Genomic DNA, 24,872 nt, shown 5'->3' with positions numbered 1-24,872 from the left:
TCTTATTTCACAGATTACTTTTGCACCTTCAGAAATTGTGTTTACTCTGAAGCAGAAAGAAAAATGAAAGGAGAACTCAGAAGCCTTCTCCTCATGGGACTTTTTCTCTTTTTATAAAGGAATGCCTGCTCATGGGGACTTGTATCTATATTTCATTGGCCAGAACTGTGCCATAAAACCACCTCTAGGGGAGAGAAAAAGTCTTTTAGCTTTCCTGCTTCTAATTTGGAGGAAGGTAGGGAAGGATGGAAGTTGGAATGAAATGTTGAGTGAGCCATCCCAAAGTTACCTGACGTACTTCCTCAGTTCCTTCGTATAGTTGCTTGGACCTTTGTACTTTCTGGTTACTTGGTGTATATTCTTGAAGTAACTTGCAGTTGAGTCTCCTTTGACACCTAGTGCATGTGTTTTGGTATTAGAATTTTAGGTTTCTCTGACTGAGGACAGGGACCATAATTGGGTCACTCTTGGTGTCTTTGCACTTAGTACAATGTCTAGATGTAAACTCTCAATAAACACTTATTGAATCACTGAATGAATGAACTCTAAGAAATACATTTGTTAATATTGGTATTACATCATTTACATGTTTAGATGATAAAGTAATATTTTCAGTTTGTGAGGGGTTGTGGACTAAATTTTGTAGAATTGTTTTGCTAAGTGAAAAGATACCAAAGTTGTCTTGAGTAAAAGATATTTAGTTACAAGGATTATAGGGAAATCCTCAAAATATCTTAGTACCATTGTTTCTGTTGGAAACAAGTTATACCCTGAGTTAATAAAAATGAAATTTCATCTTAATTCTATATATAGATTATTAAATGAAGATATTTTGTAGTACTCATATGTGAAGACCTGAGTTTTTTGTTAAATAGGTAATTTGGATTTATTTAGTCATAAGGCAAAAAGGTTATTTGATAATTTACATTTTTGATACTGATTTACAAGAAGGTACGTTGAGATCCTTGGAATCTTTATATGACTAAGGGCATACTAAATCAGATTTTACCTTAGATGGCATTTTGGGTATATACTTTCTTTTAATTCTTAGAGTGATAGTGTCATATTTTTCAACACACCAGGAAATGATTGTGTGCAATAGAATTGCATGTTCAAAAGAAACCTTAACAGGTCATCTTTCCATCTGCTTGCTTTGCCCCCTGTCTTAGAAGAAAGCAGTCTGTTCCTTCATTCAAAATCTGCAGAAGTGGCTCACAGTGTAACTTGGTAGTGTGAGTCAGTGGTGTCTCACAAGTCTTCCAATGTCTGTCCTAAATCTCGTTTGTCATATTTCCAGTCTGTCTTCGATTCAGAATTGACTCAGTGGCAATGGGTTTAGTTTTGTGGTTCTGTTAATTTGACCTCACAGGACAAAGTGAACAACTAACTATTCACTGTCTCCCATGGAACATCCCCTATGTAGTGCCACTTTAATAAATTCCTCCCGTTTCATTCATGATGGCAGCAGTGTTAGTACCTTAATTACTAAAACAACCTGTGCATGGATAGAACTTATCTCAAAGCAGGAAATGTATTCAAGTGTCTGGAACTCAAATTTTCTATCTGAGCAGTTTATAGTCACTGAGAATAAAGGAATCCCTTTTAACATTCACAAGCGTTCCTCGGGGAGCGTGCCTACATAATCACAATTTAGGCGAGATAGTTTCCTAGATTTGGACTCAAAATTGGGTGTTGGTAGTCTTTTTTGGCTCTTATGCTGTTCTTTGGTTTATACTTTTAGAAGGACTGTTTTATAGGCCAGTGTTTTATACTTAAAAAAACTGTGTTTAAAATTTCAACCCTCTCTCACTGTCTTCACCTTTGTATTCTCACTGCTTAGTGTAACATGAGTTGGAATCGACTCAACGACAGTGGGTTTGGTTTTTTTTTTTCTTTGTTTAGTGTAATATCTGACCCACAGTAGGCATTTAGTAAAATATCTGTTAAATCCTTTTAGTATCCTTTGGAATCTTAGTTTCCTGGGCTTGCTGTAGTGAAATATAAACTAGGTGGCTTATAAGAACAGAAATTTACTGTTTTACAGTTCTGGAGGCTGTGAGTCTGACTTGAGGGTGCTGGTCATGTTGATTTCTTAGATTATGAAGGAGAATCTATTCTGTGCTTGACTCCTAGCTTCTGGCAGCTCCAGGTGTTGCTTGGTTTACAGCTGCATTGTCATATGGCTTCCTCCTTTTGTCTTCTAGTTTCTGTGTATTTTCTTCTCTTTTGTAAGCATACTAGTCATATAGGATTAGGGCCCACCCTACTGCAGTATGACCTCATGTTAACGTAACTGGTAACACCTTCAAATACCCTATTTCCAAGCAAGATCCCATCCATAGGTTCACAGGTTAGATTTCAGCAGCTCTTTTTGGAAACAGTTCACTCCATAACAACTGGTAATGCTTCTTAATATAGGTAATTCTTTGCTTTGCATTTCCCCATTCCTCTTTAATTTTGTTATATGCTGCCCAATAAGCACCCATACTTTACTCTTTGCTGTCTTTCTGTCCTTATTCAGTGATGTCTTCAATGATTTAGAGCTTATTTGAATAGCTGAATGCAACAGTAGTGGCTGAACAGTCCACTTTGTGATGGTGCCATGCTTTTCAATACAGGAATACTCCTTCCCCCCACCGATAAGATGAGGACTGTTTGTAGTCTATTGAAGGAGATTCAGAGTAAGTTAATTGCATGCCTGTGGTGTGCAGAGCACTTTACTGGGTTATGAATAGATACATGCCTGAATTGTGCATATACTTTGTTGCAAGAAATTAAAATCTGGTTGGGGAAACAAACATATATGGTATATAACTATGGTATAGGTGGGATGGTGATACTTCTCTAATTGGGATATAAGCGAAGTTTAGTGGTACTGCAGAGGAGGGAGTAGTTAATTCTGGCTGGTTGAAGGTTGTATAAGTGATTGACTGAGGCTACTTGGATGGGATGAAATTTCAGTGGGGTCTTGAATATTTGGAATTTGACAGGTGGTGAAGATGAAAAAATTTCAGGAAGAAGGAACAGCACAGGCATTGCTTGGAGGTGGGAATGTGTGTGGAATGTTTGAAGAATGACAAAGAGTCTGCTGTGTTTGGTATAATGGTGTGTCTGCGGGAGTGACAGGGATTGAGGCTAGAACTTGGGGGAGATCAGTTAGAAGGCTGGTGTATAGTTCAGGTTGAAGATGATGAGGGAGGCTGCAGGCAGAAGGGCTTGGAAGGAGGGCCTGATATCAGAGGCCTGAGGTCAGTCAGCTAAAAAACCTGGGGGCTGTTGATTCACCCAGGGTTGTACAGTAGTATCCTGGCTCCCAATAGAGTGTGTTTTGAGCCTTCCTTCTACCTACGTCATTTTGGCACAACTATGACACATGCCTCTTCTCCTTCTACCTGGGAAATCAAGTATTTTACCCTGGTTCCAGGAAAAGGCGAAAGAGAGAATGTGGTTGAATGGGTGTTGAGTGAGCCAAGAGTATCTGCCACATTTCCTGGACTCTTTGTTAGGTTTTTGGCACAGTGTATTTTCTGGGCTCCTGGTTCATCTTCTTAAAGTAGAATTTGCTGTTGGTTCCTCTTTTAAACTCAGCTCAAATGTTTTACAACATTTATTACTTTGTATTGCAATTATATCCAAGCCTGAGGCCAGAAACTATATTTGGGTCATCTTAACATCTCAAAACACTTGGCGTAATTTTTAGAATATAATCACTCAATAAATGCTTGTTGAGCAAAGCAAAATCGTTTATACTTTGCAGTAACATAGACCTCCTTATGACAGACATGCCAAGCAGGTTCCATCTCAGGGCCTTGCTGTGCCTGCTGCCTAGCTCCCTCCCTCTCTTCTTCTGACTTCTGTTTAGATGTCATCTCATCACGAGTGAGGCGTTCTCTGACAACCCTATATAAAATACCACTTCACCCACTCCAACCCTCAGAGCCCCTAGCTTCTATTACCCTGTGTTATGTTTCTTTAAAGTACCTGCTGTCATCGGACACGATGATTGTCTTTCTACTTCAACTAGAAAGAAATTTCTTATGGTAACAGGACCTTTAGTTTTGTTGCCTGATTTGTTTTCAAGTACCTAAAACAATGATGGGCACATAAAAAACAAAAAACACATTGCCACAGAGTTGATTCTGACTCATGGTGACTATGTGCACCAGAGTAAAACTGCTCAATAGGGTTTTCTGGGCAATCATCATTACTGAAACAGAATGCCAGGCCTTTTTTCCATGGCACTGCTGGTAGGTTTGAAATGCCAATCTTTAGGTTAGTAGCTGAGCACAAACTGTTTGTGCCACATGGGCACATAGTAGGCACAATAAATATTTGCTGAATGAATGAATAGTAAAGATTAGGCTGAAAACCACAATGAACATTCATGTGCACGTCTGCTTATAGGGTTATGCAAACCTTGGTATTGTTGTTACAACTTTTATGATATCAAATCATTAATATTGCTCTCAGAAAATAAAAACACATCCTGTTTTCTATCGATTGCGCCCATGAAATCTAATTATGGATTAGTATTTGTTTTTTAGAATATTTGAATGCCAAGCATATTCAGTCAGAAAACAATTTTATTATCCATGCCAGCTTAATTTTTATAGCAGTGAAATGGAAGACTGTCATTTCAGTAAGCAACTTATTTTCATTTGTGAGAATGAAATATTTTGAATATTCTAATTGATTTCTGAAGACAGTTGTACAAGAAAATAATCCCACTTGCCATACATTGTACATTTTCCTTTAAGATGGAAACTAGAAACAGACTTGGAAATTATATTTTTCCAGAAAGGTATGAGTAGTTACGTTGATTTTTTTTTTTTACAGGTGTGTCAGCAAGGTCGGTCAGTTCCATTGTAAAAGGTGAATATCGGGATACTGAAAACCTTAAAGAAGACCTGATTTGAAAAATCATTTTATGTGTCTTTGAAGTTTTAGAAGAGATTCTAGACTCTCTGTCATGAGCTCAAACCTATTTTTTGTTGCAAATTTACTTGGATATTTCTCCAGAAATCTGAAGTCCATAATTTGGCAGTAAAAAAGTTGGTTATCAGGTCAATATCATTATATAGCTTTTAGTGTCATAAGAATTCCCTTTTGGAAACCCATAAAAACTCATTTTTTCTCACTATAAACTTTATCTGTCAGTTTTCTCTAAGGTCAGAGTACTAATGTTGGAGGTGGCCTGCTCTGGGACAGGGAGTCAGCAAAGTGGTAGTAAAGTTGAAAATGCCACATGGTGCTTTTCAAAGATTAGAGTTTCTTTTTTACATCAGATCAGTGCTGATTTTCAAGTATGGAAAGCTCTGTATTGATAGGGATATTCTTCGTGTCCCTTTAAATAAGTGAAATGATAGGTTTGCCTGTAGTTTTTGCACTTAATGTTTCAAATTTTTCTTAATACTTCCGTGTTTTCAGGAGGTTAATTCCTCATTACTTGCGTACTTTTGGCGCTAGAATATTTTCTTTCTAAATTTGTAAGTTAGGTTTCTCAGAATCCATGGTTTTTAAAAGAAAATGCTATGAAGTGGTTACACTGGAAAACAGTTTCAGAAATGGAATTATTTCTTATTACTGGAAAGTGAAGCGTGGTTTTGAAATTATAAATGGTACTAGAACTTGGAGGTTCTATTTAAAATACTTCTTTGCCAAGTCTGAATTGCAATTGTGTAATATTTCGTTGTATCCATCCACATTTTGTATGCGTATGACTATAGGAAGAATCCGAGTGGTTATGAGAGGAGATAGTCTTTACATTTGTAAGGTTGTGCTTCTCTAAGTTGAATATCCAATCAGTCACTTTGTTTTTTGCAACATATGTAACACATATGGATGATTACGTAATAACATTTTTCTGCTTTCTTAATACAAGATACTCTGAAAATTAAGTGTGAAACTAATTCCTTCCAATTTCATTCACCTTAATTAAATATTTCCCCTTATTTCAAGACTCATACCTAATTATTTAAAGCCTAGATTAAGCCTGACATTTTCTCGAACTTAAAACTTTGAGTTTGCACACTTCTCTATGTTCCTATTAAAAACTATCAAACTAGTGGCTTAGTTTCTAGTGCATAATGTCAAAGTCCAGTTGCAGATTCCTTATATATAAATAAAGATCTTGATTTGTTTACAATTACTAAATAATTCAAGTACGTGTTTTAATTAATTGAGAATTTTATTTCATGCATTTAGACAAGCGGTATTTGCAAAACCAAATTATAATGTTTGTGAATAGTTATAGCCCCATTAGTTTTAACCCTTGCCGATTAGTTTTTTAATAAGTTTCTTGATAGCAGTAGTAGTTAGAAAAATATGAAAACCACTTGCCAGTTCCTGGAGGGGAGTCAGCCTTTAGTAACTGGGAAGTAGTTTGTTATTTCAAACAATTTGGCCTCCTTCCCTAAAATTAAGAAAAACGTTTATAGTTTCTTTTAATTGCAAGTTGAAAAATATTCAGGGAAGGTAACTTGAAGAATAAAATAAAGCACAAAAAACCAAACCAAACCCTCTGCTGTCAAGTCGATCCTGACTCATAGCGACCCTACAGGACAGAGTAGAACTGCCTGATAGAGTTTCCAAGGAGCACCTGGTGGATTCAAACTGCCGCCCTCTTGGTTAGCAGCTGTAGCACTTAACCACTATGCCACTAGGGTTTCCAAAGCACAAATAGAGAAACAAAATAACTCATAATTCCACTGCAAATGATTATATGTCTACCGGTGCACATGTTTTCTCTCTCTAATGTTTATGTGTGTATATGTTTATATGTTTATATGTTTATGTGTGTGTATCCATTTCATGCAGTCATGTAGTATTGTGAATATTTTCCCTTGGTAATAGATATTCTCCTTCCTAACGATTTTTGATCATTAATCATTTTAATCATAAGAGATCCCTTTTTGTTCGGTGAGCCCTGGTGGTGCAGTGGTTAAAGTACTCAACTGCTCACCAAAAGGTTGTTGGTTTGAACCCACCTGCCTCTCCGTGGGAGAGAGATATGGCAGTCTGTTTCCGTAAAGATTTAAAGTCTTGGAAGCCCTATGGGGCAGTTCTACTCTATCCTCTAGGGTCACTGTAAGTCGGAATTGACTCGATGGCAGTGGGTTTGGTTTTTTTTTTTTTTTTTGGTATTTTGATTATTTAAAATTTTGGGCAAAGACTTTAATAAAGATTTTTATTTCTGGGACTAATTCTTAGAAGTGATATTGATGAATCCAAAAATATGCAGTTTTCAAGCTTTTTTGTATTTATTTTCAAATATGATAGGGCATTTTAATACTTCAAAGCGAAGCTAGCTTTATGTACTAATAGAGTAGGTAGCAGTCTTTACACCGTTGTCTTAGATCTGTAGTGCTGCTGTAACAGAAATACCACAGCTGGATGGCTTTAACAACCAGAAATTTATTTCCTCACAGTTTAGGAGGCTAGATGTCCGAATTCAGGGTGCCGGCTCTAGGGGAAGGCTTTCTCTCTCCGTCAGCTTTGGAGGAAGGTTCTTTTCTCTTCTGAGCTTCTGCTCCTGGGCGATCTTCATGTGCTTGGTATCTCTCTTCCCCCGTCTCTCATCTGCTTGCTTATTTGATCTCTTTTATATCTCTCAAGAGATTGACTTAGGATACACCCTGCACTAACCCTGCCTCATTAACATAACGAAGACAACCCATTCCCCAATGGGATTATAACCACAGGCATAGAGGTTAGGATTTACAACACATATTTTGGGGTGACACAATTCAATCTGTAACAACTATTTTTTTCAGGACTTGAGAAAGGTCCTTTTAATTCTCAGACTACTCTCTGTATCTACCTTGCAGATGGCTGAAATTTCACCATCACCTGTTGCTCCCTTGTAACATACAAGTACTCTTGGGAGAGGTAACACGTTGCACTCTGGCAGGCATTACTTTTAACGATGAGTAATCGTTTATCTGATGTTTTAAATTTAATTCTTGCAAGTGAACTTTGGGAACAAGGCAGGGAAAGGGACATCAGAATATTTAGCAAGAGGAATGATGAGAAGAATCAAAGTATTCCTTTACTTCAATTCCACTAACAGCATTTGAGCAACTGTTATATAAACTATAGGATATTACATACCTGGGTGTAAGAGTTTATCTCTCTCTAAGGCTGTTTGTTGACTACGAATGCTAATTAATCCAGTAGAGAAACTTATGGTCCCAAATATGGTACGTATTTATGCTGGATGGAGATGTAGGGGGGAATTAATTAACTCCTAAGCAACCTTGGAGCCCTGGTGACGCAGTGGTTAAGTGGTTGGCTGCTAACCAAAAGGTCAGCAGTTGGAATTCACCAGCTGCTTCTTGGAAACCCTATGGGGCAGCTCTGCTCTGCCCTATAGGGTCACTAAGAGTCGGAGTCAAGTTGAAGGCACCGGGAAGCAACCTTACTTTCCTTTTGCGGAGTCAACTTGAAGGCAATGGGAAGCAACCTTACTTTCTTTGACCTATTTACAAAGTGTGAGAATCTTTTCTTAAGAGATGATGAGAATGCAAAGTGTGGCTTTTGGTAATTTGCAAAGAATAAGTCTGGGCTCTAGGGTCTCTGCTTCATTAGACAAAATATTTATATAATCAGAATGTCTCCTTGAAAATCCAGTTGATAAAGAGATAATAGTGACAGACAAGGCCACTAAGTAGATAAGAGTCACAGTGCTTACTCCAGTCATGAAGCTTCAAGCTATTTCTGGTTATTTTTATTCGGTGGAAATTTGTTTGTCAAATGATACGGCCAAGGCTGTGCCTCCTTGGCAGAAGGTTTGGAGAATAGTGGAACATCTAGAAATTGTACACAGTTGTGTGTGTGTACCTTTTCTTTACGCAGAAGTTTCAATCCTAAACATCTTCAGGATTTTAAAATCCCAGCCTATTATTACCATACTGACTCTTTTTCTTATAATAGTGGCTAGCTAATAATATGCCCCCTTGTGATATTTAAAAATAGTGATACAGCTCTCATTACCACATCTGGTAGGCCCAGATTCACTCAACCCTTGTCTAAACTGAGTACCTGGGCTTTTAAAAATTTCTAGATTCTATCTGGGTTTTCTGGTGTCAGATTTTCTAAACATCGGCAAATATCTTAGAAGATTCTTGAAAGATAGGTGGTGACTAGAAGAAGACCTGCTACAATAAATAAACTGAATATACTTTTAACTAATCCTTCTTTTGAATTTCTGTATTTATGTAGAACTTTGGGGTGGGGGAAGTTGCTAAATATTTTAACTGCTGTATCTTTAAAGCCTGATTTTATTGATAAAGATTTTAAAGGCTAGATTCTAAAACTGGCTTCCTTTCATATTTCCTCACACCATTTAAAAAAAAAAATCTGTTACTGCAGGGTGATTTTCAGTGACATGAGTATTAAAAATAGTTAATGTGTCTAATATTGGTACTTTTAAGAATATGTACTTCTAGCCCCTTAGTCCCTTTATGAAAATTTCTCTTTCTTCTCCCAAGTGTTTACCTGATACTCTTTTGCCTCACGAACCGTTAGGATTTTTGCATTTCTTTTTAGGTGATTTCCCTTACTGATAAATCAGATTGAGTTGTGAGATTATGTTCTTTTCATTTTTCATTGGAAGTGAGCAAATCCAGAACTTTATACTTAGTGACTTTTTTTTCCAACTCATCAAGGGAATGCCACCCATGTTTGCTTGGGTTGCTGCACTTCAAATAGGAGATTGTGAATATTTGTGTGTTAGAGTAACCCTGCTATTTCTGTTTTAAAACTAACTGAAGATGTGATACGTGCCTCCCACTTGGAGAGAGAAACTTCGCATCAGCTTCTTACTTAGTTAATATGGATTAACTTCTTAGACGATGTTAGAGTGAGGCTCACTAGCGCCAGTATAGTTAAGAATCTGTTAGTCTCTATGTTTTAAACTCACTTGGTTTGTATATTTTTATTTGCCCTGCACAAACTAAGTCTGAGTTAAAATTTGGCATAGAAGTCGGTGTAGGGTAGCAAGACAATGCTTCTTGTCTGAAAGAAAATGCCAGTCTGTTTGTTAAACCAGTTGGATCCCTCCAGGTCATAGACTTAACTGTCTTTGGGTTAAATTGTGTTGTAGATTCCAGTCAGGTGGGGAAGGTAGTTTCCCATGGCATGAAACACTGGTAGCAAGTATAGTGCTGCCAGACACATTTTGTGCAGCAGGACTGTTGGCAGAACTGCTTTCCTTAGAATTTTGAACGTTGTAAGATTCTACCTGTTAGGGTTAGATCATGGTAGAATCTGTGCAGCAAGTTCTATCTGTGGGACTAAGTAGTAATCAGTGGTAGTAAAGGGTGATTTTTGGGGGGTTTCTAATAATAAAGGTCTTGGATGGATTAGGAAGAAATTGTCAAGTTCACTGCTGAAGGGTTTTATGGTTCATTGACTGAACACTGTATTTTGCTAAGTTCTGGGGATATGGTGGTAAGCAAGCCAGACCTGGTTACTGTCCTCATGAAACTTAATGTCCAATGGAAGATACAGATATTAAATAATCTCCTATAAATATGTCCTTTCTGTGTCACCTACTCTGTGATGCTGATATTCTCCATTTAGTCCTTGATAAACAAAAAGGGGTTGGACAGTGCTGTTAGCCTTCCTTTCACTTATATATCTGTGATACACTTGACTTCTTTTATACCTGTTGCTGTAGAGTCGATTCCAACTCATAGTGACCCTATAGGTCAGAGTAGAACTACCCCATAGAGTTTCCAAGGAGTGCCTGGTGGATTGGAAGTGCTGACCTTTTGGTTTGCAGCCATAGCTCTTAACCACTACGTCACTAGGGTTTCCTCTCTCTTCTTTGGTATTTATGCCTAAGTGGGTCAGATAGCCCAAATTCCCCCCACTGAGCTTGTTTATAGCCCATTTCAAGAAAGTAGAAGGCTTAGGGAAATGCCACCTTGAGAAAACAAATATATCATTCATCTTGTAAAATCTTTATAAAATGAGTAATCATTCAAAGAAAGTATTTTAAAATACTCTTTTTCTTCCTTGTTAAATAAAAGCCTAATTACTAAATGTCAAATGGGATCTGCAGATTGACGGTGTGGGAATTGGCTAGGATGATGATGGCTCAAACAATAAAAAAATGCAGGTAATTTTCAAAATTCATGGATCTCACAGATATTCTCTTAGGCCACGAAACTTCCTTTGGCCTAGAAGTCAGTTGTTTATGCTGTTCCTCCCATTTCTTTAATCATTGTTACTTCTATTATATCAGTAGATTCAGGAGAACACGCAACTGCTTGAAAAAGTATTTTTCCCATAGATTCTTATTTTTATGAAAAATAAGAAAAAAGAATCAATATTGCAAAGAACATGTAGTAAAATATGTTTCATGTATACTTGGTGCTTGATTTAATTCAGACTTCAGGAATAATGGGAAATCACTAGTAGCAAGCATAGTGCTGTCAGACACTTTTGCTCAGAACATGTGCTAAGTGAAAGCAGTGTTACTTTAAAGGCAGAATCAACTTCCTGTTTACCCCTGACTTTTCATTCAGCTCCCTAAAAACTTGGTGACACCCATCCCACGCTAGATCCTGGGGTAGTCCCCAAGAAAATAATGTCATGGTTCCATTCAGATTTTCACAGCCTCGTAGACATGGACAGGACATGGAAATAGAGTGAAACAAGTATAGTGATACTGTACAGAATAGAGAGAAAGTCATGTAAAGCTTCCATAGAATTGGCGATTAATGAGCAGAAATTTTAAGCAAAGTTCACTAGGAGGACATGAATAGAAGACTGATGGAAGCAGGAGAGATACAGGTGTGAAGTCATGGAGGTAGAAAAACAGCTACCTGAGTATGAGTGCTTGGTATTGCTACAATGCAGACAGAGTCTGGGGAAGTGGGAGAAGGATTGAAGTGGGAAAAGGAGAAGTGAGGCTGTAGTGAAGAGGAAGCAAGGGGCTAGACATGAAGTTCTTAGCTGTCATATATAGCGTGTTGGATCTTATCCTTAGGTGATAGAGTCCTATGGCATCCTATGGATGCCGTAACAGATTATCGCAAGCTGGGTACATATATTACCTCACAGTTCTGAAACTTAGAAGTCCAGAATCTAGCTGTCAGGATTAGTTCCTTCTGGAGTTTCTGAAGGAGAATCTGTTCCATGCTGTTTTAGGCTGGGTTCTCCAGAGAAGCAAAACCAGTGAAGCAAATATATGTAAATATATAGAGAGAAATTTATCTCAAGGAAATGGTTTACACAGTTGTGGGGGCTGGCAAGGCCCAAATCTGTGGGTCAGGCTGGAGGCTTCTTCTGACTCACATGGTTACAGGGGCTGATGAACCCATAATGAGCAGGTCAGATGCTAGGTGGTTAGCTCATGGAGCTGAAGAAGGTGGCATATTCCCAAATCAGCAGATCAGGTGGCAGGCAGCTGGCTCACAGGGCTGCAGAAGCTGGCGAATCCCAGAATTGTCAGGTCAGATGATAGGCTCAGGTCCCAAGAAGTGGAGGTAAGATGATGATGAGCCAGATGCAAGATACAGAGCAAGGGAGAGCCTTGCCAGAGCATTCTTATATATCTATTGGATTCAGGTCACACCTCCCAGAAACTCCCAGTACATCAGATTAAGAATGTGACTTGAGTGAGGATGTGACTCGAGTGAGGGTGTGACTTGGGTAAGTCACCCTCTTATAAGGCTGTGACTCAAAATATGCCACACACTAATCCCACTTCATTAACATACAGAGATTAGGATTTATAACACATAAAATGGAGGATAATTACATAATATCACAAAATGGAGAATAATTACATCAGATCACAAAAATGGAGGACAGCCACACAATACCCAAAATCATGGCCTAGCCAAAGTGACACAATAACATTAATATCGCACATCCCTTTTTCCTACCTTCTGGTGGTTGCTGGCAATCCTTGACATTCCTTCACTTGTAGAAGCTTCACTTCAATCTGTGCCTTCATCTTGATGTGGTGTCCTCTCCTGGATGTCTGTGTCACTACTTCTTTTCTTATAAGGATGCATCATATTGTATTAGTGCCCACCTTAATCCAGGATGATCTCATCTTGATTATATCTATGAAGACCCTATTGCCAAATAAAGTCACGTTTGTAAGTACTGGGCTTAGGACTTCAACACATCTTTTCCGTGGACACAATTCCACTCACAACAGAGAATTTTGACCATGTCACTGCATGATCAGATTTACGTTTTGGAAAGATTATTTGTGGCTGGTTTAGAGAGAGTGGTGGTGGGAGGAAGATTATATTTTAGTACAGAGACCAAGTTAAAGGGGTAATGCAATAGCTCAAATGAGTGATGAGATGATTTTCTGGTTTAAAATTTTCATATTGATTCATAAATATGCTACCACATTTAAAAATGTCAGCAAATTGAAAATATTTTTGGTATTCAGTGGAACGAATTCATTGCTACTTTTATCGTTTGAAATTATTCATGAAGTTAATAGCAATGAAAAATTGAAAGAGGGTTGATATTTTATTTGTGAGTAAAATTAAACCAGCAAACTTATCACAAAAAAACTCATAGTTATAATTTTCCTATATAAAGCAGAATGTAACTTTACAGAGTGTAAGGTAATGAATTTGTAATATATGCACATCTAAGTATTTGTGGAAATTATGCATGTTTGAAAACAAGTGAATGATGTCATAATGCCTTGTACATGGTAAGTACTCAGTAAATATTTGTTCACTTTGCATTTGATACTTGACAGTTATAATCAGAACTTTATATTAATTCAAGTCATTGAATAAATAGCTGGTATTTTTAAGCAGAAAATTGAGTCCCATATCAAGAAAAAAACAAAAATATTTGTCAGGAAAAATTAAACAGCAATGTATGCATATCAGATTGTAGCTTTGAAAAGAGGCATGTGCTTAAAAATCATTGCAATTATATAATTGGAAAAGCACATTTGAAAATGGCTTTAAATTGCCTCACAAACAGTATGGCATGTAAGTCTTCTTACCAAACCTTGGTTTTGCTGCATGAATCCTCAGTTCTTAGTTACAAGAGGAAATAAAAGCCAAAGTTGAAGAAATTAAACATCTTTAGCATTGTGGGGATATAAAATATTAAAGTGCTATAAATCTTTTCAAATTAACCAAGATGTTTTTAAAAGTTAAAGTACACACAGTAGTATTACAAGTTACTATAAATGTTACATTGTATGTCCCATAGTCAAATAATGAAATAATAAGCAGTTTCCATTACATGTTATCTACAATTCAAAGTCACGCTCAGGCATCTGATTCATTCCTTACTATTAGCCAAACTTTCTTTAATTATATAGAATATTGTCAGTGTGTATAGTTTTAATATTGCAAAGTAATTACTCTTCATTTGATGCCTGATTATATTTCGGTCTTCAGAGATTGAGATTGTAGGACGTAGAATGAATTTGCTATGTCTGATTTTTATAGACAGATTTAACAAAATAACTTTTTGGTAGGATCTGTTTATCCTTACATCCTTCCCCCCCCCATGTGATGATTGAATATAGTGTATATAACTTTGAGGAAAATCTTTTTACTAAACTGTATTTTTACTTCATACTTACCTTCAATAGGTTCTGTTAGGGGAGTCAATGGTGCCATATATTTCAAAGCAGAAATCTTTTCACACTTATTTTTTTTTAGTATTTAATGAGATCTCAGGTATATTTCAACAACTGGGGTTTCCCTGATGAATCATTAAAATCAGTGAGTGGGCTGGAAGGTAATGCTAACTTTTCTCAGTACTGCCCTGTTTTACTCTGCTGGGTTATGGGTGGCTTTTAAAGTAGAACTTGGGTGTGTTGGAGTTAGTGGGTGGAGGTGCAGAAGGGAAGGGGGAAAAAGGGTCAGTAAGAAAATACCAGGTAAACCTCTGATGACCTACTGGGAAGTCCTACTCAAATTTTATTTTCCCCAATTTAAAGCATTTAGTGTTCAAGTTCACCACTGTTTGCTGTGCTAAGCTTAACTACCCAAATATTGTGTATAGGCAAATAAACAATGTATTTTCAGCAACTGATTGAAGTTTAAGGTGTCAAGCCATGTATGGATAAGCCTGTAGAATCGATTTCTCAAGTGTGTGGGATTAAAACCATCATCACTGAAACTGTACCTTCCTACAACTAATAGCAATAAGGTATCTGTGGAATATATTAATACACCAATTCCTCCAATTTAAAATTACTTGGTATTTGGTTGGAAAATTATTTGAATATTACAGGTAACTAAGTCAACATCATACATAAGGGTTAATTATGGATTTCTAATGTGACTTAGGTTTATTTTTAAAAATCCTATGATGTGTATATACTTAGCACATCTTTTTTAAGAAATCAATAGCATGGTAAAAATTTCCTGTATCTATACTGTTAAACAAAACAAAAAAACCCTCAACTACCATGGCAGTTATAACTGCTTGAGAAAGTAGACAAAAATGTAGTTCACCTTGAAAATAACCATGGCTCAGGGAATAAAGAAATTGGGTCAAGCCTAAAATAAATACAGGTACAAAGACAAGAACTTATAATAAAAAATTTAAAATATTCACAGCATTGGTTTCAGGCTACTTGTGTTCTCTGTAATCTTATCAGTGTATTGTTAGTTTTTAAGTACAGTGATGCTAATAGCACTTTTTCATTTTGGTCAAAGTGTTTCACTGAAATACTGTTGTAGTTTTTTACTTTGTATCCCCTTTAAATTGTAAATATAAATTTTTGGAAAGACAGATCATTCTTAAATAGATCATTTAGACCTCTGGTGATCTTAAGTAGAATTTCAAGTGGTATGAAATTTCTGCGTCAGAGCCATCACTTTGACACATTTTATATTGCCAAATTTAATGTTTAACATTTAACTGTGTATCATTAAATCATAGTATTGATAATGAATTAAACTTTCATAAAGCTTTAATAGTATAGTAGATTCTCATTTATCTGGCATCACTGGGGACTAAAATGTGCCGAAGAAATGACTTTTTTAACTGAGGCTTACTCGTTTAAGCAAAAAAAAAAAAAAAAACCTTAAGAGTTGATAAAAATGTATGTGGTTTTTTAGTGGGCAAGAATGGATTAGCCATCTACCGTTAATGCCATATATCATCGGTCTAGTGTCATACAGAAAGGACACGGGCTTTCTGATTGGTATTTGTTTCCCAACCTAAGGATCATTTTTGTTGTTCCTGAAGAAGAAACGTCATGCCCTTAATTGTGACACACTTAATACATTTAAATGTTTCAGGGCTTAAGATCTATGGTGGTGTTCGTGATTGTACTTTAACAGATTTATAAACTCAAGCAGCTACATAAGACATGTAGCTCTACGTAGTATCATCCATCATCTTTGTGCACAAAGTCTCCTGCCGTAAAGGAGACCATCTTTTTGCTTTGGACTTAGCACTTTCTATCTTGAGACCTTGCTACTGCTGCTCCCAAGCACTCACTCCCTAGTAGACACAGCTAGTGGTGCAAAAATGTCTGTACAACATTGACCCTGTGTGCTTGTGAGCATCTGTGGTGGGTGTCAAAGTGACCACCTGCAGTATCCCCTGGTTACTGCTAAAATGGGTAAATAATGTACTCCCTTTATGTTTTAGCAAATCCCACCAAAAGAGCAAAAATTCTCTTTAACAAAGTGTTTTTTTCAACCTCACACTTATTTGTTTCAAACAGTGCTTTCTGAAAAAAAAAAAAAAAAAACTCAACCTCAACGAAAGTATTTGAGCCATTTTTTAATGTGCTGTTAGGACATTTGGTTTGAATCTTATGTTTAAAATCAACTTCCCCCCTTTCCCTTGAATCTAATGGGAATCATCTTTCTTCCAGGTTGTGCTTCAAGAAGACTACAGGGAAGAACACATTTTCCTCTTGCCGCAGAAGTTGCAAGAGAAGTAAGTGAGGAGCTGCCAGGATATGTCTGTCTCCACAAAACAAGCAGAACAAATTTCCATGAATCAAAGCCACTAAGTATAGTTCTCAGAGATGGTAGGACATAGTTACTTTCCCTAGAAAAATACCCAAAGTGCAGCCACACCCCTTGGCGACCAGAAAAATGCCCAAGTAAACGCTAGTTCAAACCTGTACATTTCACTCTGCTTACTGAGCTATTACAGGGGTGGATATCTACTATAGCTATAATCTTTCCCGCCCCCTTTTCTATTTTTTGACCTCCCACACGCTTGGTGTTTAGTTCTGCTTACTGAGTGTCTTGAATCTACAGCAGCACCTACACATACTGCCTCCACAGTGGCTGATGGTTTGCAGATAACTTGTGATTCAGACCCATAAGAAACATCTGTAAAGTGTATAACGTGATACCTGCTCTAGATTAATCATGGGAAAGGGTGGAATAATGAAGAATCAGAAAGCATTTTTTTTCTTCTAATATTGTTACTTTCTTTGAGGTTTTATGAGTGAAATATTCTTTAGAGTGGTTTATGTCGTATTGCATCACTTAGGGAAATATCTCAGGTCATTTTTACTAGAGCCTTTTAGAGACCTTTTAAGGATATACAGGACTGTACACCTTAGCATGATTAAAACCCAACCCACTGCTGTCAAGTCGATTCCGACTTTTAGCATGATTAGATCAGTGGAAATAAGCAAGATCGTAGATAGCTGTGATGCGATCGAGTAAGCAAATTACTGTTAAAACTGCTTTTATTTTCTGTTGAAATCTTTGATGTAATTTTCAAAATTGCCTTTTATTGGTCTCTCACTTTCTGGAAGTTTCCATGAAGGATTAATGGTTACCATTTTGTTGAACTTGAGGGAGTTTGTTAACTTATTGGACACCCCATTATTACAGCAGAAATCTCCCTCCTGTGTGAAAAAATTGAGCTCTGCATAGCTCAATCTCTGAACTCACTGTTTACCCACAAAACCTGTAGGGTTCTCACATTCGTACTTGAAATCTGAGCTGCTGCTGAGGATGCGTTTCAAATGCATGTGTACGTGCACCTTTGCCATGTCATGATCTTTCTGATGGGTAGGAGACTATGGTTGAAAATAACAGTGTTTAACATGCTGGAGGACTCCAAGATACCCTTTCTACTTAGGTAGGGTGACTTACACTAATAAAGAGAGGGGCAAAATACCTTATTACTATGCGAAAGCTATTATGCTTCACGTGCATTATCTTATTTTATCTTCACAATATGCCTCTCAAGTTAGTAGTGTTATTCCCATTTTAGAGAAGAAGAGACTGAGTCCTACAAAGTTAGGTAAATTGTCCAAAGTGTATATGGCTAATAAGTGACAGATACTTAGGTACTCCTGACCCCAGGGTTCATGCTTTTCCATCTGAGAAGCACTGCCTCTTATATTGCACATAAGTAAAACTTTTTTTTTCCCAAAAAAAATGCTCATTGGAAAAATCAGACATCAAGGGAAAAGCTTTTTCAGCGCAACCATTTCTTTGAGAACCACTTAAGACCTCGCTGTGAAATGCAGTGTAAGGAGGCTTGGCTTTGACTGAGCAAGGTGAAGCGCAATTTTATTAGTGAAGAGCATCATTGAGTCCTTGAGACTACTGATTTTGTGGAACAACATTATTAATAAAAGTAATATGCTTTTAAATGAGTGGTATTTAGTTAGGTCATAAAGGAAGATTCAAAAGTGGATATCTTTTTTTCTTATACATATATATATTTATTGTACTTTAGATGAAGGTCTACAGAACAAACTAGTTTCTAGTTAAACAGTTTAGTACACATATTGTTTTATGACACTGGTTAACAACCCCACGGCATGTTAACACTCTCCCTTCTCAACCTTGGGTTCCCTATTATCAGCTTTCCTGTCCTTTCCTGCCTTCTAGTCCTTGCCTCTGGGCTGCTGTGCCCCTTTAGTCTCATTTTGTTTTATGGGCCTGTCTAATCTTTGGCTGAAGGGTGAACCTCAGGAGTGACTTAATTACTGAGCTAAAAGGGTGTCTGAGGACCATATTCTTGGGGTTTTTCCAGTCTCTGTTAGGCCAGTAAGTCTGGTCTTTTTTTTTGTGAGTTAGACTTTTGGTCTATATTTTTCTCCAGCTCTGTCTGCAACCCTCTGTTGTGTCCCTGTCCAGAGCAGTCAGTGGTGGTAGCTGGGCACCATCTAGCTGTACTGGACTCAGATTGGTGGAACCTGTGGTAGATGGGGTTTACTAGTCCTTTGGACTAGTCTTTCCCTTGTATGTTTAGCTTTCTTCATTCTTCCTTGCTCCTGAAAGGGTAAGACCAGTGGAATATCTTAGATGGCCACTCACAGGCTTTTAAGATCCCAGACACTACTTACCATAGTAGAATATAGAACATTTTCTTTATAAACGATGTTGGACCAGTTGAGCTAGATGTTCTCAGAGGCCATGGTCCCCACAGCCCTCAGCCCAGCAATTGGGTCCCTCAGGGAGTTTGGATGTGTCTATGGAGCTTCCATGACCTTGCCTTATACAAGTTGCTAGTTGTGCTGGCCTCCTCAGTATTATGTACTGTCTTACCCTTCACCAAAGTTACCACTTATCTATTGTGTATTTAGTGTTTCTCCATCCCCACCTCTCCCCTCTGTTGTAACCATCAAAGATTGTTTCTTTTTGTGTGTAAACCTTTTCATGAGTTTTACAGTAGTGGTCTCATACAATATTTGTCCTTTTGCTGTTGAGCTGTTTCACTCAGCATAATGCCCTCCAAATTCATCCATGTTGTGAGATGTTTCTCAGATTCATCACTGTGCTTTATCATCGCATAATACTCCATTGTGTGTATGTACCATAGTTTGTTTATCCATTCATCTGTTGATGGGCATCTAGGTTGTTTCCATCTTTTTGCTATTGTGAACAATGCTGCAGTGAACATGGGTGTGCATGTGTTTAATTTGTGTGATGACTCTTATTTCTGTAGGATATATTCTTAGGAGTGGGATTGCTGGATCATATGGTATTTCTAATTCTAGCTTCCTGAGAAAGCACCATATTGTTTCCCAAAATTGTTGTATCATTTTGCATTCCCACCAGCAGTGCATAAAAGTTCGATTTCCCTGCAGCCTCTCCAACATGTATTATTTCCTGTTTTTTTGATTCATGCCCGTAATGCTGGGGTAGGACTGTATCTCATTGTGGTTAGCAATTGTGAGCATTTCCTCATGTGTCTGTCATGCCACTTGAATGTCTTCTTTGGTGAAGTGTCTGTTCATTTCCTTTGCACATTTCTTAATTGGATTATTTGTCTTGTTGTAGAGGTGTTGGATTTTCTTGTAGATTTTAGAGATTAGACCTTTGTCTGATTTGTCATAGCCAAAATTCTTTTCCCAGTCTGTAGGTTCTCTTTTTACTCTTTTGGTGAAGTCTTTTGGTGAGCGTAAGTGTTTAATTTTTAGAAGATCTTGGTTTATGTAGCTTCTCTTCTGGAGTTTTTGTGTTGTTGCTTATGGTTTGTATGCTGTTAATGCCATTAGGGCCTCTAGCGTTGACCTTATTTTTTCTTCTATGAACTTTATAGTTTTTGGCTTTATATTTAGGTCTTTGATCCATTTTGACTTAGTTTTTGTATATGGTGTGAGCTATGGGGTTCTGTTTCATTTTTTTGCAGATGGAATCCAGTTTTGCCAGCATCATTTGTTAAAAGAACTGTCTTTTCCCCATTTGATGGACTTTGGGCCCTGACCATAGTTGGATGGGATTTACATCTGAGCTCTCAATTCTGTTCCCTTGGTCAATGCATCTATCTGTTGTTGTACCAGTATCAGGCTGTTTTGACTACTGTAGCTGTATAGCAGGTTCTGAGGTCAGGTAGTGGGAGTCCTAATTTGTTCTTCTTCTTCAATAGTGTTTTACTTATCGGGGGCTTCTTCTCTTTCTATGTGAAGTTAATGATTAGTTTTTCCATCTCTTTAAAGAATGTTCTTGGTATTTGGATCTTGATTGCATTGTATTTGTAAGTCACTTTGGGTAGAGTGGTCATTTTCACAATGTTGAGTCTACCTGTCTATGAGCGTGGTATGTTTTTCCATTTATGTAGATCTCTTTTGGTTTCTTGCAATAGTGTTTTGTAGTTTTCTTTGTCTAGGTCATTTACATCCCTGGTTAGATTTATTCCTAAGTATTTTACTTTCCTCGGGGCTATTAAAAAAAAAAAATTTTTTTTTTTTATTATAAATGTTATTGTTTTCATGATTTCCTTTTCATTGTTCTCTTTATTCATGTATAGGAATCCAGCTGATTTTTGTATGTTTATCTTGTATTCTGCTACTCTGCTGAATCTTTCTATTAGTTCTAGCAGTTGTCTCGTGGAGTCTTTTGGGTTTTGTATGTATAGTATCATATCATCCTCAAATAGGGACAGTTTTACTTCTTCATTACCAATTTGTATGCCCTTTCTTTCTTTTTCTTGCCTTATTGCTCTAGCTAGGACTTCCAGCACAATGTTAAATAGGAGTGGTGATGAAGGGCATCCTAATCTTCCTGTTTCAGCCTCTCTCCATTAAGAATGATGTTGGCTGTTAGTTTTGCATAGATGCTGTTTATTATGTTGAGAAATTTCACTTCTACACCTATTTTATTGAGAGTTTCTATCAAGAATGGGTGTTGAATACTATGCCTCGATAAAGAACAGTGATGAATTTGTGAAACATTTCACAACATGGAGGAATCTGGAAGGCATTATGCAGAGTGAAATTAGTCAGTTGTAAAAGGACAAATACTGTATAAGACCACTATTATAAGAACTACAAAATAGTTTAGACAGAGAAGAAAATATTCTTTGATGGTTACTAGAGGTGGGAGGGAGGCAAGGTGGGACAGGAGTATTCACTAATTAGGTAGTAGATGAGAACTACTTTCGGTGATGGGAAAGACAACACACAATACAGGGGAGGTCAGCACAACTGGACTAAACCAAAAGCAAAGAAGTTTCCAGAATAAACTGAATGCTTCTAAGGCCAGCACAGCAGGGGCAGGGGTCTGGGGACCATGGTTTCAGGGGACATCTAAGTCAATTGGCATAATAAAATCTATTAAGAAAACATTCTGCATCCCACCTTGGAGAGAGGCATCTGGGGTCTTAAACTCTAGCAAGTGGCCATCTAAGATGCATCAGTTGTTCTCAACCCACCTAGATGAAAGAAGAATGAAGAACACCAAGGGCACAAGGTAATTATGAGCCCAAGAGACAGAAAGAGCCACATAAACCAGAGACTACATCAGCCTGAGACCAGAAGAGCTAAATGGTGCCTGGCTATAACTGATGACAGAGAACTGCTAAGGGAGCAGGAGAGCAGTGGGATAAAAAACAGACCCTAAATTCTTGTAAACAGACCAGACTTAATGGTCTGACTGAGACTAGAAGGACCCTGGTGGTCATGGTCCCCAGTCCTTCTGTTGGCCCAGGACAGGAACCATTCCCAAAGCCAACTGTTTAGACAGGGATTGGACTGGACAAAGGGTTGGAGAGGGATGCTGGTGAGGAGTGAGCTTCTTGGATCAAGTAGACACTGGAGACTATGTTGGCATCTCCTCCCTGGAGGGGAGATGAGAGGGTAGAGGGAGTTAGAAGCTGGTGAAATGGAAATGAAAAGAGAGAGTGGAGGGAGGGAGCAGACTGTCTCATTAGAGGAAGAGCACTTGGGAGTAGGTAGCAAGGTGTACCTAAGTTTTTGTGTGAGAGACTGACTTGATTTGTAAACTTTCACTTAAAGCACAATAAAAATTAAAAGAAAAAAAAAAAGTGGTAAGGAAAGTGGGAGAGGAAAAAAGAGGGCCCTCCAGACAATTCATGAAAGAAATACAAATTAACAAATGGACAAATTCTTAAACTCATAATCAGGGAAAAGAGCATTAAATCAAGATAAATTCTTCCTGTCAGATTAGCAGTAATTGTGACGTCTTACTAGCATGCCTTGCCATGTCTGCCTTGCAATAAACTGAGTTGATGCACAACAGAGAAAAAAAAAAAGAATGGGTGTTGAACTTTATCGAATGCCTTTATTGTACCGATTGAGATAATCATGCGATTTTTTTCTCTGCTGTTATTTGTGTGGTAGATTACATCAATTGATTTTCTAGTGTTGAACCATCCTTGCATACCTGGTGTGGATCCTACTTGGTTGTGGTTTATTATTTTTTTGATATGATGCTGAATTCTGTTGGCTAGAATTTTGTTGAGATTTTTTTCATCTATATTCATGATTGGAGGAAGACTCATTAACAACCTGCGTTATGCAGATGACACAACCTCGCTTGCTGAAAGTGAAGAGGACTTGAAGCACTTACTAACAAAGATCAAAGACCACAGCCTTCAGTATGGATTACACCTCAACATAAAGAAAACAAAAATCCTCACTACTGGACCAATGAGCAATATCATGATAAATGGAGAAAAGGAAGTTGTCAAGGATTTCATTTTACTTGGATCCACAATCAACACCCACGGAAGCAGCAGTCAAGAAATGAAAAGATGCATTACATTGGGTAAATCTGCTGCAAAGGACCTCTTCAAAGTGTTGAAGAGCAAAGATGTCACCTTGAAGACTAAGGTGCGCCTGACCCAAGCCACGGTATTTTCAATCACACCGTATGCATGTGAAAGATGGACAATGAATAAGGAAGACCGAAGAAGAACTGACACCTTTGAATTGTGATGTTGGCGAAGAATATCGAATATACCATGGACTGCCAAAAGAACGAACAAATCTGTCTTGGAAGAAGTGCGGCCAGAATGCTCCTTAGAGGCAAGGATGGCGAGACTGTGTCTTACATACTTTGGACATGTTGTCAGGAGGGATGAGTCCCTGGAGAAGGACATCATGCTTGGCAGAGTACAGGGTCTTCGGAAAAGAGGAAGACCCTCAACGAGGTGGATTGACACAGTGGCTGCAACAATGAGTTCAAGCATAACAACGATTGTAAGGATGGCGCGGGACTGGGCAGTGCTTCGTTCTCTTGTGCATAGGGTCGCTATGAATCTCGACTCGACGGCACCTAACAACAACAACAATATTCATGAGAGATACTGGTCTGTAATTTTCTTTTTTTGTAGTGTCTTTGCCTGGTTTTGATATCAGGGTTATGCTGGCTTCATAGAATGATTTCAGAAGTATTGCTTCCTTTTCTATATTCTGAAATAGTTTGAGTAGTACTGGTGTAAGCTCTTCTCTGAATGTTTGGTAGAATTCTCCAATGAAGCCATCTGGCCAGGGCTTTTTTTGTTGGGAGTTTTTTTTTTTTTTTTTTTACTTTCTCAATCTCTTCTCTTGTTATGGGTCTGTTCAGATTTTCAGCATCATTTTGTGTTAGTTTAGGTAGGTAGTATGTCTCTAGAAATGTGTCCATTTTCTCTAGGTTGTCAGATTTTTTTGGAGTATAGTTTTTCAAAAAACTTTGTTATGATCCTTTTTATTTTAGTTGAATCTGTTGTAATGACCCCCATTTCATTTTTTATTTGGGTTATTTGTGTCCTCTCCTGTTTTTCTTTTGTCAGTTTGGCCAGTGGTTTTTCGATTTTTTTGGTCGTTTCAAAGAACCAGCTTTTGGTTTTGTTGATTCTTTCTATTGTTTTTCTCTTTTCTATTTCATTTATTTCTCCTCTGATCTTTATTATTTCCTTTCTTCCGGTGGCTGCGGGCTTCTTTTGCTGTTCTCTATTTGTTCGAGTTGCGTAGCTAATGTTTCATTTTGTCCCTTTTTTTTTCTTTTGATGTGTGCATCTATTGCTATAAATTGATCTGTGTGGGCTGCCTTTGCTGTGTCCCAGAGGTTTTGGTATGATATGTTTTCATTCTTATTTGATTCTAGGAATTTTTTTATTCTATCTCTGATTTCTTCTACTACCCAGTAGTTAAAAAAAAAAAAAAAAAATTTTTTTTTTAAGCACGGTGTTATTCA

At 37.5% G+C, this 24,872-nt stretch overlaps 1 protein-coding gene across 29 annotated transcripts in view; it reads left to right on the top strand.

The window, feature by feature from the left end:
* Window positions 1–24,872, top strand: part of GTDC1 (glycosyltransferase like domain containing 1) — a 513,355-nt gene that overhangs the window by 106,560 nt on the left and 381,923 nt on the right. For 24 of the 29 annotated variants that reach the window (XR_007517814.1, XR_007517811.1, XR_007517819.1 and 21 more), the window contains one exon: window positions 16,844–16,908. Coding sequence is in view for 12 of the 29 variants with exons in the window: in XM_049887128.1 (XP_049743085.1) it covers window positions 16,844–16,908 (65 nt within the window). In the remaining 17 variants the exon portion in view is untranslated. The other 5 variants (XM_049887139.1, XM_049887138.1, XM_049887137.1 and 2 more) reach the window with 2 other exon arrangements.

Source organism: Elephas maximus, chromosome 6, assembly GCF_024166365.1.
Source record: "Elephas maximus indicus isolate mEleMax1 chromosome 6, mEleMax1 primary haplotype, whole genome shotgun sequence".
NCBI lineage: Eukaryota > Metazoa > Chordata > Mammalia > Proboscidea > Elephantidae > Elephas > Elephas maximus.
This window is presented reverse-complemented; position numbering and strand designations above follow the sequence as displayed.